Source organism: Notothenia coriiceps, unplaced genomic scaffold, assembly GCF_000735185.1.
Source record: "Notothenia coriiceps isolate Sejong01 unplaced genomic scaffold, NC01 NC01_scaffold00024667, whole genome shotgun sequence".
In the NCBI taxonomy this organism is placed as follows: Eukaryota; Metazoa; Chordata; class Actinopteri; order Perciformes; family Nototheniidae; genus Notothenia; species Notothenia coriiceps.
The window spans coordinates 2,657,009-2,672,127 of NW_011357368.1; the positions used below are offsets into that span (position 1 = coordinate 2,657,009).

General features: G+C 42.0%; 1 protein-coding gene across 1 annotated transcript in view; it reads left to right on the forward strand.

Annotated features, from left to right (window-relative positions):
• The window catches only part of LOC104955412 (ras/Rap GTPase-activating protein SynGAP-like), a 33,256-nt gene that overhangs the window by 3,042 nt on the left and 15,095 nt on the right, over positions 1–15,119 (forward strand). The window contains exons 3-15 of the mRNA XM_010782739.1: positions 842–940; positions 2,976–3,215; positions 4,533–4,868; positions 4,978–5,122; positions 5,988–6,132; positions 6,278–6,514; positions 6,893–7,094; positions 7,826–8,028; positions 8,506–8,707; positions 9,123–9,683; positions 10,155–10,586; positions 10,912–11,085; positions 11,426–11,637. Coding sequence (XP_010781041.1) covers positions 842–940; positions 2,976–3,215; positions 4,533–4,868; positions 4,978–5,122; positions 5,988–6,132; positions 6,278–6,514; positions 6,893–7,094; positions 7,826–8,028; positions 8,506–8,707; positions 9,123–9,683; positions 10,155–10,586; positions 10,912–11,085; positions 11,426–11,637 — 3,188 coding nt within the window. The remainder of the gene's footprint in view (positions 1–841; positions 941–2,975; positions 3,216–4,532; positions 4,869–4,977; positions 5,123–5,987; positions 6,133–6,277; positions 6,515–6,892; positions 7,095–7,825; positions 8,029–8,505; positions 8,708–9,122; positions 9,684–10,154; positions 10,587–10,911; positions 11,086–11,425; positions 11,638–15,119) is intronic.

Here is a 15,119-nt window from a genome sequence, read left to right on the forward strand (position 1 = left end):
CAGGGAAAAACTCGGACTGAGGTAAATATGATTTTTGGACAGACTTTACTCGACTCTAGTCTAAGACCGGTGAAACACTACAGTATTGCAAAAAACCGACACATTGTAATCGGTAGTGGTTGAGTTCCATGGGGGGGGGAATAGTGGACTAGAGGAGGTCTCGGGTAACACAATAAAATGTGGTGTTATTAGAGGCCTCCCCGCCCCCTCCCCGGAGGAATAAAAAGTAGATTTCATGTGCTCTTGTCGGGAGAAGACTCTGTCCCTGGAATGACCCTACGACGTTACTAGACCAAGGGTGTGTGAGAGTCTCGTACATAACGATTATATAACTCTGGAAATATATAACTTACTTTGTCATATTATCCCCTGGGAATGTAGTGGACAGTCCTGAAGACTACGAAAATGACGAGACCGTGACTACACACTGTCGACAAAAAGGTGTGGTTCGTCGAGTCGAGAGTGGAGTTTCGTCATGAGAACAGTATCCTACGAGCTCACTCGTCCAAACTATTGCCTTTCCTGAAACTTTCAGAATCTCTTTACACAGAGGGGACACATGTTGATGTATAAAAGACATGACAAAGTGGATTTTGCATAATAGGTGACCTTTAAAGAGACTGTGAATTGAAAATATAACATTTGAAGAATGAAAGGAAATTGAAATGAGTCCCAAAATAATTTCCTGTAGGAGTCTGTCAGCTTTTCCCATCATTTTTCCATTAGTGCAACATGACAGAGGTTGAGAGTGAATACAAGACATTATTTTGGCGCTTTAGCTGCAGTCTCCATAGTTACTAATGGCTGTGGTTGTTGAATTTACCATTGGCTATAACCTCAGGTGACTACGGCATCGGGAACCAAGTGCTTTGCGTGTCGCTCAGCTGCAGAGAGAGACAAATGGATCGAGAACCTGCAGAGAGCTGTCAAGCCCAACAAGGTGAGGGGAGAGAAAGGGATGCGGTAGAGGAAGAAAAAACAAAAAGGATGATCCCTCTGTCTGTGTGTCTCTCTCTCTCCTCCCCGTCTCCCGTTGTTGTCTGTTTTCAATAAGAGCGCACCGCTTCATTTCTCTGTGTGAACTCCATCCCTGTGTCTGTGTGTGTCTGTGTCGAACAATATAGTCGCTTCTCCACACAGAAATATTAAAGCTGCACAGGGTAATGCGAGATGGTGGGGGATTGGTGGCAATTGCTGTTATTTGGAAAAAACTATGATATCCACCAATCAGGTAATGCCAGGTCAGTAAATTGCACACAGCAGGATCATTTTTACCTACCCAGCATGTGTGTGATGCTTAATACTGAAGAATACTGAAGGAACAAGAGCTGAGAGAATTAATTCCGATGAGTCCAGGTCATTGCTTTCTGTGGGCCTAATTTATTCACGCCAATTTAGTCCAGTTTGGATCGCTCTTAAAAAAAAAAGGGTTGAGGATGAGAATATTAAAATGTTCTTGCATATGGCCTAATGTCAGTTTGCTCATAGGTGACATCAGATCGTGGTTAATAAGTGAAGATGGGATGCAGCTCTTGTCCACTCGATGATTTAAGGGGTATTTGGGAGTATTTCACATTAAAAAAACTCCCTTTGTGCTACTGTGAGTTTATATCCATCCTCACAGCTTAAAGAAATGAAATCTCCAAACTTTATATCGACTCAAAATCTCATTTTCAACCAGCTTACTTTGTAAAATTGTCCTGTAACTTCCCTCTCTGTTATTAAAAAAACGTGAACACACATGCAAGAAATGCCGCTTTGATGGCAACCAGGCAGTTAGAGTTATTAAGCCAGACTGAGATGAAACATCGCCCGAGCCGAATGCCTCGGCCAGATGCTCGGGCCGCGGGGGTCCTGGCTGAGTCATGGAGCTCCAAGGACTCCACATGGGGGCTCACTCCAAAAATCATCGCCCTCCTACCCCTAAACAACATGCACTGTGCATCTCAGACCAGATGCATCTTCAGAGATAAGACTCACTACGGAGACAAAGATTATCATTATGCTTCTTAACTTCCTGGAGCCTTTCAAATCCCTGTTTGAGCTTTGAGTGTTTGTACTTTCAAAAAGGAGAGCTACCACTTCACCCTGTTTTCCTGTTTTACTCGTTTTTTTTTTGCTAGTAAAATCAAGATCTGACTGAAACGAGTGAAGATGTAACATAATATCAAAGCAGAGGACTCGAGCCCATGCTGTTGTTGCTGCACTGTATGTGCACTAGCAAACTGAGCCACCAGATGTCCAGCACGTTCAAACTCAGACGTTTAGAATACATTACGCCTTGTGTTTGGCGCTGATTATCAAAGCGCATACAAATGGAGAACTTAAGAACTGTGGATATAGAACCGTGGTGCTCGCATATTGAGTTGTCTAAATTAGGACTTCAATAGTCTGCAGGCAAACAGGGGGCTAACAACAATGGCATTTAAGCCTAGTTGAAATGACATCATTCTGCAATCAACACGGCACTCTCTCCTCCCATGGGGGAAGTCAAATATAGCTTGAGCTTTGTGATCATGATTAGGAAGTGTAGCTGTCTACAGAAACATTACCGTCATTGTTTGTCCCTCGTCTTTGCAGCACCTGTGCATCGTCTCATTTGTGTCTTTCTACTTTTTAATGGACCCATTTTTCTAGCCTTTGCATCCACTCACCTACTCCCCTCCTTGTGTCCCTGTCATTCTGCCGTCTGTCTCTGTACTCAAGTCCTGAGTTGAAAGCAATTTATCAAGTACATCCTCCACAGTAGCTCCACCACCATGTCACCAGCTACTTCTCTCCTGTCATTTGCTCCTGCAGGCTGACCTGCTGTCGCTCTTTATTCACATTCACCGTCTTCAGTTTTCATATCTCTGATCTTTTTTCTTTGCCGTTTGTCGTGTTTTCCCCTGCATTGCATCATCTTGTCTTGTAAAGCTTTTTTAATGACAGTAAATGCTCTCGACCTGATTTGACCCAGCTTTATCTCCTCGCAGGACAACAGCAGGAGGGTGGACAATGTGCTCAAACTGTGGATCATCGAGGCCCGCGAGCTTCCAGCCAAGAAACGCTACTATTGCGAACTTTGTCTGGACGACATGCTGTACGCACGCACCACCAGCAAACCCCGCACCGACACCGTTTTCTGGGGAGAGCACTTTGAGTTCAACAACCTGCCAGCTGTCCGCAACCTACGCCTTCATCTATACAAGGAGACAGACAAGAAGAGACGCAAGGTGACACACACATCTCACCATGGAGGTCTCATATGAAAGAAGGACTTATTTGATATTTGGGTTAATTTAGCATTTTGTTGCTGAAAGATGTGGTACGGTTTTAAGGGAGTCAAATGTTTCAATTACTAAAAAATAACTTAAACATAATGCTTAAGTGGATGGAATTGAAAATGTTCACAATCAAATCAATTCTATGATAATGAGAAAAGAATTTGACACAGTGACAAAAGGCACTTGTGATGATAAACCTGCAGGAATGGATCACCCTTATCTGAAGATCCCCTTAGCAACACATTTTCATCTCATTATTTAGCTCTCATACCTGTAGCTTTGGACGTTTTGCTACTCTCATTGGGCTGTTCAGCGAAAACAAGAAACAACAACTTTACCATAACTTCTCAGCACCAAGCGACAGACAGCCACAGTTGGCCGCTAGCTGGTGCAGCATTTAGAGGCAATATACCACATATTTTCTTCAGGAGTTAGATGAGACCAAAAACAACACAAAGAAGCAATTTGGCTCATTAGAGCATCACTTCAACAAGAACAAGAGATGAAGAAAGGACATACTGTGAGGAGTGAACATTATGTTAAAGAGCTACATTGTCATTCAGTCGTCTTATAATGAAATAGCCAGTAACAAAATGGGGTCTTGTCTGCAGTGGCTCTGCTTTTGTCTTTGTCATTTGCTTTAATAGCCTTATAACACAATGATGCAACGTCCATAGTTTGTGTTGGAGGGAAACAGGAGTGTCTTCAAACTGCACTGACACTGAAAAAGCAGAGGGCCGGACCTGAAGAATGAAAATCCAGAACAATCTTAATTGATGACAAATTGATTAGGTCAATGCCATAGACTTATTATTACAATACCATTGCCATTTACTATTTGGCAGTAAAAATAGTATTTTTCGCCCCCTCATGTCACTTTTATAAATAAATTATAGTGAGTCACAAATATGGTAATTCCTTTTTCTCAATTTAGTACAAGAGTACCAACACCATAGCTAAATAAACTTATTTCTAGCTTCAAATGACACTCCAGGGATCTGGTGTTTCTTCTCGTTATTTATTCAGTGCAGAAGCTTGAAATGGACTTTTTTGACATTTTAAGATTTTCTTTTTTATAAATGTATGAGATTATTATTATAAAATCAGACAGCGCAGATTTATTGAATAGCTTATTATTAACTTATTAGCTTTCTTTATTAGCTGCTGCAACCATTTTTTTCCCCAAACTGGGATTAATAAAGTACATCTTATGAAAAAGTACTCTAAACATGCTTATTTCTATGTCTACTCTTTTCTTGTTTTAAGGAAAAGAGCACATACTTAGGACTGGTCAGCATCCCCATCTCGAGCATCACTGGACGTCAGTTTGTGGAGCAGTGGTACCCGCTCATCCAGCCCAGCGTCCTCACAAAGGGAGCCGGTGGGGGGGGCGGGAAGATCATCAACGCATCCCTACGCCTCAAATCACGCTTCCAGACCATGAACATCCTGCCCATGGAGCTGTATAAGGAGTTTGCAGAGTACGTCACCAATAACTACCGCACCCTGTGTGCTGTGCTGGAGCCCGTGCTGAGTGTGAAGAGCAAAGAGGAAGTGGCCTCTGCGTTGGTGCATATACTGCAGAGCACAGGGAAGGCTAAGGTAGGGGCTACTCTATCAGTATGTGAAGCTGAAAACAGATTGTTCAGTCTTTACTTCTGCTGTAAACATTGTGTGTAAGAACAATAGTTGAGTTTTTTCTTTTCCTCAGGACTTCCTGTCAGACATGGCGATGTGCGAGGTAGACAGATTCATCGACCGAGAACACCTTATCTTCAGAGAGAACACTCTGGCCACCAAAGCCATAGAAGAGTACCTCAAACTGATCGGACATAAGTACCTCAAGGACGCTATAGGTGAGCCATGCCAGTGAAGCACTTGCAGTTGAGTTAGTCATGGTATAAACGGGGACATATTCCATTTTGAAATGCTTTAAAATTCAGGAGATAAGTTTTGGAAAGCCAAAACTTTTAATTGAAGGACAATTCGTCCCTTAGAAACTGTTTCTCTCAGTCTTCCTCCATTCCTTTGCTTGATGGGGGATTTTAGATTTTCCCATCTTACCCACAGAATAATATTTTGTCATATCTTTGCACTGAGTTTGACGATATACTGAATTATTTGATCAGCCAAGTGCAGCTCAAGTGCCTGAAGTCTGTGGGATAGGGAAGCAGCTATTATTATGGATAAATAAAGCTTTCTTAAAGAGAGAGAAGGACATTGAATATAATGTTCTCATTAGGTTTGTGTCGTTAATGAATGTTTTCACGAACATGTACAAAAACTTGATAATAAGTTAACATTGTTATATAGTCAACCACCATTACTCTGGATACTTGTAAACAGGAAATGAAAAAGATAATATCAGTTTGTACTATACAAATAATATTAATTATGATGAAAATGGGTTGAAAATATGCAGTATCGCTCATGTAGTCAATATTCTAAATGTCGTTTTTTTGTTTTTTGCCCCAATCTAGTCCACTTTGAATTTTGAATTACTTTGATTTCAAGTATATAGTTCCACGTCCAACATTAAGCATTTTTCTTTATTTCTGTTAATTGCTTCCTACTTTTAATTTAAATGTAATGTATTTTATTTTTCTATCTAAATGTGTACAATGTTATGTTATGCCTGTGCTTTCTGTATTGTAACAACACTGAAATCTTCAAGGCTTTTTTTTTACAATTTCACCAGTTACTAATGAATATAATTTGTAGGGGAGTTCATAAGGGCCTTGTATGAGTCAGAGGAAAATTGCGAAGTGGACCCCATGAGAACCCCACCCTCCGTGCTCCCAGACCACCAAGCCAATCTCCGAATGTGCTGTGAACTAGCACTCTGCAAGATCGTTAACTCCCATTGGTGAGTAGCTATGCATGCTTGTTTTCAGTTTGTCTTTTACTCTCTGCCTTCTTAAAGATGCATGAGATTTCAGACTCTTTCACGGGGGACTTGAAAAAACTCTGAATTTCTACTGAGTCTCTCATTTGGTATTTCCCCTTCCCAGTGTTTTCCCTCGAGAGCTAAAGGAAGTGTTTGCCTCGTGGAGAGTGCGTTGTGCAGAGAGAGGTCGGGAAGACATCGCTGACCGTCTCATCAGTGGTTCTCTCTTCTTGCGCTTCCTGTGTCCTGCCATCATGTCCCCATCGCTCTTCAACCTCACCCAGGAGTATCCCGACGAACAGACGTCTCGCACACTCACCCTTATCGCCAAAGTAGTGCAAAACCTGGCTAACTTCTCCAAGTCAGTTTCATTTCACTTTATCTACAGCTTTTAGTTTAGTACTTTGTAACACTCAGTTTTTCTCCTTAATTATGAACCTATGAAAAAATGCATGTTTCTTCACAATCTGAAAAACATAGCTTGAGTTAAAAATGTGTTTAAAATGTTACCTTATTTTCAGTCATATTGTGCTATACAGGTATGTCTCAACAAAATGGCAGTGGATATAAAGGACATGTAAGAAACAGTGTTTCAGTTTAAGAGCTATCTGAAATTGTGGCTCCAGTTGACATTACATTTCACCGTCATGTGTTGCTCTGTCACTTTCCTATCTCTACTCGTTCTAACCCTCCATCGGCTTATCTCCTTACTGCCCTTTCCCTCCTTTCCCACTTGCAGGTTTGGCAATAAAGAAGAGTACATGGGTTTCATGAATGAGTTTTTAGAGATGGAGTGGGGCTCCATGCAGCAGTTTCTGTATGAGATCTCCAACCTGGACAGTGTGAGCAATGCGGGCGGCTTTGAGGGTTACATCGACCTGGGCAGGGAGCTGTCCATCCTGCACAGCCTCCTCTGGGAGGTCATCGCTCAGCTCAGCAAGGTAAGCCCAATCATGGCAATATCTGTGCCATTATACAACTATACAGCAATTTCCAACTGTAATTGTTTCCAAAATAAAATTCTAGACCATAGTAATATTAATGGATATTTAAGTAACATTATTTATTTAACATTTAAACGTTTTTGTCCCTTTTTTGCTTTTAGATTTCTCCTCTTTTTACACAAGATTTCACTAAGGTCTTTATCAAAATTTGAGTTTTTCTATCAATTATTCATTGTTATTATTTAGTCATAATGCTGTATTTTAAGCTATTTGATATATCTGGATAAGGCACCTACATTTAAATGGATATAAACCATAGCTACACGTGATAGTTTATTGTTAAAATTCAAAACCACCAGTAATTACATTTTTTATTAAATACATTTCCATAGATGAGACAGAAGTCTTATTCATACTATAGCTTGAATTACATTATGTTGTACAGGTTTTGTGTCCATCCCTTTACATCCCTTCAGGTTTTATTACAGTGAGGCCAAATTTAAACAAACTCAGACTGAATATTTCCGGATTTTTCACCTTATGCCTAAAGTCTTGCTTAATTTTAGCTGTAGAGTAAGTCTTTAATCAGGCTTGAGCCCTCATTAACTTAGGTGGAGATGGACATATGGCATTTTTATTAAAGAAAACTTGCATTAAATAACTTAAAAATATTAAATGTTTTAACTCCGCAGCAAAACTCAGCCAAAATGGTTTTTCTTGAACCACAGGATGCAATCATCAAACTGGGTCCTTTGCCCCGCCTCCTGAATGACATCAGTATGGCCTTGCGTAACCCTCACCTCCAGAGGCAGCCTAGCCATCAGACAGACAGGGTGGTGGAGCGGCAGGCCGACAGGCTGCTGTCCCGGCCCAGCTTCAACAGGGGCATCTCGTCCGAGTTCCAAAATCTCATGATGAGGGATCTGAATAGGTAGGCTGTAGCGGACTCTAGGTACATACCTCACCATTGTCTGTGTTATCACTAGCAATCAACATAAATCAATTACTTTCACATTAACCCAGTGACTGTTGGACCGTGTCAGTGTGTTACTATGGAAACAGAATGTTGAGTATAACGTGTGCCAACGTTTTTTCTTGTTACATTTTTCGGCTGGTAAATACACAACGTACTAATTGAAAGAAGAGAAAGAAAGTAAGATAGAAGTTGTTTGTATGTGTTTTTTATTTTCACATCTACATGGGTATGTTAAACACTAAACGGTTGACTTTATCTTAAGAATGATTTCCAATTGAAATGTATAAAACACACAACCAGAGTACTATGGCAGTATATCCTAAAAGATTAGTCTAGATCAACTAGCTGTTTAATCAACGAGTTGTTCATTCTCTAGTAACCCCTAGTCTCTAACTCCAGCTATTGTTGGCCTTACTAACTGCTGTTCTCCAGCTCTATAGATATCACTCGCTTGCCTTCCCCCACCTCCACCGGAGGGGTCATGCCATCCCGCTCCCAGATGAATTTCCAGGACCGTGACCACCTCCATCGAGTGCCCTCCAAAGACATGTTTTACGTATCCCGTCCTCCCCTGGCCCGATCCAGCCCGGCCTACTGCACGAGCAGCTCGGACATCACAGAACCAGACCCTAAGGTGAGTTTTTAACACGTAGACATGGGGACTCATCATCCCGTTCGCTAGGTCTATTTTTTAATCAAAGTGAGGTTAGTATAACGTGCATGTTAGTCATACTTGTTAGAATCTGCCATCGTGTGATCGAGGCTGTAGTTTATCATGACATCTGCTTTTTTTCCACTGATTCACCACGCAACTCATCATAACGGTATTTCCTGGGAAATACTTTGAGGCAATCCGATATCCAGGCCTCTCGGTAAAAACACCCCGCACCACCCTCACCCATATCATCCGTGGCCACGTAACGTACATAATATTAGGAGGCACAAAGGCCTCTCATATCCCTTATAAATTAGATTTTTAGTGTCAATAAAAGCGTATATCTATGATGGACCTCCAGGATCCCCGATTGAACAGCGTGTCTAACCTGCAGTCGGTGGAAATGCTCAACTCCTCCCAGGCCTCCATCGCCGGCATGGGCAGCTTCGGGGGGCTGAGCAGCGGAGGCGGTGGCGGCCTGGGGTCCGGCCTGAGCAGCCAGCTGCGGGCCGGTGGGAGGTTGTCAGCTGGCTCTGGCGGCTCCAGCATGTCCGGCGGCCTCCGGCTGAGCCAGCTGAGCCAGATGGGCAACACCACCGACTCGCTATCCCAGCAGCAGCAACAGCAGGCCGCCGCCATGCGCTACCCGCTTTCCTTCCAGAATCCCCTCTTTCATCTGGCGACTGCTGACGGGCCCCAGCAGCCACAGCTCCACCACCAGCACAGCCGGGCTCCACCTCCAGCGCCGCTGCTCCTGACCCCAGAGCCCGACCCCTCTCACCCGAACTACATGCCACAGTTCGCCCACGGGGGGTTCTCTCGCAGCGAGGACCTGTCCACCCTCAGGACCAGGGACGGTCACCTGGGCCAACCCAGCATCATCCACTCTCACAGCTACAGCGACGACTACAGCAGGGCCGACTACGGACGCAGGCAGATGTCCATGCATGCGCAGGTACATGTGTGTTGTATTGTGGTGACGTCTTAAAGCCACTGAGTGGAGATGTATATTTCTCTTTCAAGTGAAAGGGGGAAGACGTCAACTAAGGGTTGTTGTCATTATTAATAGATCTATTCTGATTTTAAAAAGTGCATTTTTTGTAGATCACAAATTTCCAGAGCCCAAGGTAACTTCCTCAGGTTGTTTGTTTTGTTGACTATATTACAAATTAGAAGTAGTTTGGATAACTAAACTTCCTGGATCACATTTCAAGATTCAAGAAGATTCTCTATCGGTAGAAATGTGTGTGAGTGGCTCACAAACAACATAAAAGCAAACACATCCATGAAAACCTCTCATAATACTACATTAAAATACAGTTAAAAGAAAATGACTTACTGGTGCCTGAAGCACCAGTAACTAACTAAAAGAGAACTGAAAAAAAATGGAAATGCTAACTTAATATCTACTATTTTTCTTCCTAAGGATAACCTCCAACCACAACAACAAATGATGGGTATGGCCAACCAGACAGGAACCTCCCACTCCTCCCTGGCCGCCACGCCCCCCACCACAGTCCTACCCATGCGCCAGAGTTCTGTGGCCCCGCCTCCCACCCAGCGCGTCAGGTCCCAGACATCCCACCAGCTGTCTGTCAGTGCGGCAGCTGCACCTGCTGCTCTGGCAAAGACTCGGCCGCCGAGCGGGAACCTCCTCCAGTCGCCGGAGACGGGCTACGCCGGCAGGCAGCACGGGCCCCGGCAGCTGTCCGTCAAAGACAACACCGCCCCGGGCCTGCCCCACCAGCAGAGCTCTGTCAGGGAGAACCAGAGTCCGCAGGGAACCACCACTCAGAGCGCTCAACAGTCACCACAGCAACAGTCTCAGCACCTGCTCAAACCCACCATGAGCAAACAGGTAACACCTGCAAGCTTTCACTTCATTTTTTTTCTCTTCGTTCTTCTCTGAAGTATTCATGTTTATCCACCAGCACCTGTGCTCATGATTATTTCTCAACAATGCTTGTAACCCATTTTCTCCTGGGTTTATAAAAGTATTCCTAATTCTGATTCTGGAGATGTCTGTTACTGTACAGTATAAGTGAGAACAGCCCTAAAAATGTCAGGAGGTTCAGCACAAAATGAATAAACTCATGCAGCTCAGAACATCTCTTGTTGTGACCTGACGTCCTCTACAGAAGAACTCATGTTCTCATATTCAGTGTGTTGGCCTTTCTTCCCAGGGCTCCCAGACTCCATCCACTCTCAATCCCCCCACCCCAGCCAATGAGCGAACAGTGGCCTGGGTCTCCAACATGCCTCATCTGTCGGCTGACATTGAAAGTTCGCGGATTGACCGTGAAGAATTCAAGCTGAAGGAGTACTCAAAGAGCATGGATGAGTCACGCATGGACAGGGTAGGTATTCTTCTAAAGTTTCAGAACTGCCCTTTGAATAAATGAAACTTTTTTCCATGCTTTGAGGAACATTGAGTCATGTCTATCAGTTCTGAGCAGATGGCACTCAGATTTGGTCTTAACACAGACATCAAGAGGTCACAGTGTGGGAATCAGCCAAATGTTTTTCAGTGTATATCAGACTCTTTTAGGTGGTTTCCTACTTTACAGTGTGTCTTGTTGAATATAAATGTGGATAAAGAAACTTTAAATCCACAAGCCATTGAGGTCTCAAGGTTGGTCAATACTAACCCAGTTGAATCATTTCTAATTCCTCATTCTCTCCATACCTCTGCCTCAGGTAAAGGAGTACGAGGAGGAGATCACCTCCCTGAAGGGCCGCCTGGTGATGTCCCACCAAAAGCTGGAGGAGTACGAGCGGAGGCTCCTCACGCAGGAGCAGCAGACCAATAAGATCCTCCTTCAGTACCAAAATCGACTGGATGACAGTGAGAGGAAGCTACGGGCACAGCAAGTGGAGAAAGACTCCCAAATTAAAGGAATAATTAGCAGGTAAATGGAGGCTGTTGTTGGGATGGAGGGCAAAAGACAGCTAAGACATTATGTGGTCTTTTATAGGGCGGCCATTTTGCGGGCCGCATTGACTTTATCTTTGTATATTTTCCTTTGTTGAGTACACTATGAGTCTTCTTCTGAAATATGTGGAAAAGGGAACACATTCTCTCAGATAAAGAATGCTAGCATTAATTAAAATGCATTCTCTGCTTCTGAGGGGCTACAGAAGTCTTTGGTTGATACACTACAACTTTAGCTTATTGGATTCTATTAACACGAGCGAAACACAAACTTGAAGCTGCAATGTTTTTTTTTCCTGAAATACTTATATTGCATATTGGAATATAACTCTATTTGCAGGGGTTGTTATCTTGCAGAGAATATTGGAGAGTAGGAGGTTGTTTCAGTTTCATTAAGTACTACAGCCCTGGGAGCAAGGCAAGGAGCCGCACTGTATATTGGAGCCAGAGCTGCAGACATGTAATGAGTGACAAATTAAATGAGAGACTATTATAAAGGGAGACACAGATCGATATCTTCTGAGATACATGTGCAGAGCATGTTCCCTTGGCGGTTGGGTCTTTACAACTGAGTTAAAGTGGTGATAGGAGTCTGATTGTCCTCTAAGCTCTTGTAGTGGTAATATGCCATATGACATGCTTTACTTGTTATTCTAGAGCATCCTATTTGGATCCCTTTGGAGACTTCCAGATGAGTCCTAATATTATTCCGTGCTTGCAGTTTTGGAGCTCTGTCTTGAGATTGTATTAATCCCCAGAAAATGTTAGTAGTTCATGGGAAAAGAGTGGAATATTGATCGAATCTCATTTGTGTTCAGGCACAAAAACACTAAAGTTGTGCGTTTGAATGGATTCCTTGAGCAAGTGTGACTGCACATTTGCAATGCTGCCCACATCTAGTTAAATCGATGTTTTTTTCATGAGAGAGTTCAGATAGGAAGGCTGTGTAAGAAAGACAATACAGTATTTTCTTGTTCTGCAACCAAAGCGTGGATATCTGTGAGAATATTGCCACTTCTAATCCACTCCAGGAAAGAAGACTTCGAATGACGACAGAGACAGTCCTGCTCGTCTTTTATGGGAAAACATCTTTAACGCTATAACCTTGTATATAAAACCTTTTAAAGCACCGTCCCATATTTCTGTGCTGCGGCACTTATCATCAGCCTTTTTAATGAACACAACTTTGAAATGGATCTCGGGATCATTTAGGATGATACAAGCTATCCTAATTTCCAATTGACTCCAACAAGATTGTACTGTAAAAGCACAAAAGGACGACATTCGATAACTTCAGAAACATGTCTGCACTTTTTAAAGCGACGCGTAGTTTTGGACCTTCGGGCACTGGACTATGGAAGACCATGGTTTAATATTAGCTCTTCCGTTTTAATCACGGTGAACCATGTCCGCTGAAGGACTGCTGACGTATCTTTCTGGGGACGCTTCTCTCCTTTTGTTTTAACACGATGTGATATAAGGAGGGGAGAAAGGCACACATAATGATAAAGATACAAGCATGGAAGCAAAACAAATATGCCACATAATAGAGAAACTTTATCAGAGCACTTAGAGCCAAACCTATGTTTATTGCTCCCCTGGAGTGTACACTTAAAGCTAATACAGTAAATCTGCTGCACTCATAGAGCATTGTGTGCAGGAATCTGATATCTCCAAGGAATGCACTTGTATCCTGTGTGACTTTTATTATCTGACCACACAAGGATGAATTAAGTAGCAGATCTGGATGCTTCCAAGTCAGTTTTACAAAAAATCCACTGAGCCAGACCATATCATTGAACGCATTAAGACTTGCATTGTCTGGATTTTTAGTTTTAACGCATGTATGAACAAGAAAAAGTGGAAGCCAAGAAACACGGTCAGGCCATGGAATGCCAACACCTTATTGAAATGACAAGGGTATCCATAGCCTTACGATATGTTTTACCTTACATTTATGATTATGATACATCTTCACATTCAAATACATTATGCCGATGCAAATGCCAGCTCAGGTTCTGCAAAAGGAGCTTAAAGTGATGCTGAATTCATGGCTCCTTTGTCGACATTTCCTTTTCTGCAGAACTAAAACACTTAGCATTGTGTTTTAAGTGTCAGAGATTTTCTTTCAGAGAAGCCTTAATGTTCTGTGTATAAACTTTACTTTAAGCTCGGAGCAAATCTGTCATTAGGCCTGATACACTTTCTGTCCTTTAACAACTTCATTTAAACCAAAGCCAAATATTCCGTTTTCAGCTATGCTAGGTTAAATCCACTGAAAATACTGAATCCACTTTACCTGTAGCAATTGTATCTATATATTTTTCCTATTAGTTGGCTACAGGCTCACCTATTATTATTTTTGTCAAAAAAATTAACTAATACAAATATAAATTATTTATTTTCCCTAAGCTGTTTGCTGTGAACAAATTAATGTTGAGCCTGCAGTAGGGAAAACCTGTCATAGTAATAATCTATTTTTAACTATAATCCAGAGCATATTAAAGTCTGTGATGCAAGAGCCATAACAATAATGATATATGAGATATATATAAATTCTATTGAGAGTGAGATTATCACTATTTTACCTTGCAATAGCTAACTTTTTAGCGGGAGAAGCGCAATAATAGATATAATATATACATGTGCTGTCTGTGCAGATGCACATGCAGGATCCTGCCGAGCTATATATCGTATGAATCTTGTGTACATAAAGAAAAACGTAACTTCCTGCCACAATATTTTACCAGGTGCCATTCACAGTATCTAAACGGACGAAATAAAGACCTGGAATACTGTAAGATGCAAAGTACCACAGAGACAACATGACAACAATGACGTGACTCTTTGACAACAGTATGTTCTGCAAAGTGTGTCCCTCAGTTCTCAACTTCTTTTGGCTTCTCTGTACGGTGTTTGTGAATTTATCTGCATCTAAAATGAAAGCCTGCATTGGATATTATTTATTAATTAAAGCACACATTTCCTTATACCTGTATTATTTGCTGTATATGCTTGGTATGCCTTTTGACTTTCAGTCTGTCATTGGTGGTGTCCAGTGACATGGTGAATCAGAATAGTTGTTTAAGAGAGTACTGTCATTTACCTTATGCATTTACATATTATTATTATTATTAAAAAGGCAACCCTATTATTTATTTTTCCCTCTTCAGAGATCTAGATAATATTCTGGTGTCAGTATATCCGCCTCTCTTTTGTAGCAAGAATATATTGATAGGCTGTATAGATTGTATACGGCAAAACTTGTGTTTAACTCTTGCAAATGAATCCATAGTGGTGACGAGTTTTGGCTTGATGTGTGTGTGATCAATATCGGTCTGATTGACATGGCTTGTAGCAACAGCCAAGGGTTTATAGTCACTTTTATACAGACCTGTGTCAAATAGTTGCAAGTAATTCTTAGCTTTATTTTAACCAAATGGTTCGGGGGGAGGGGGG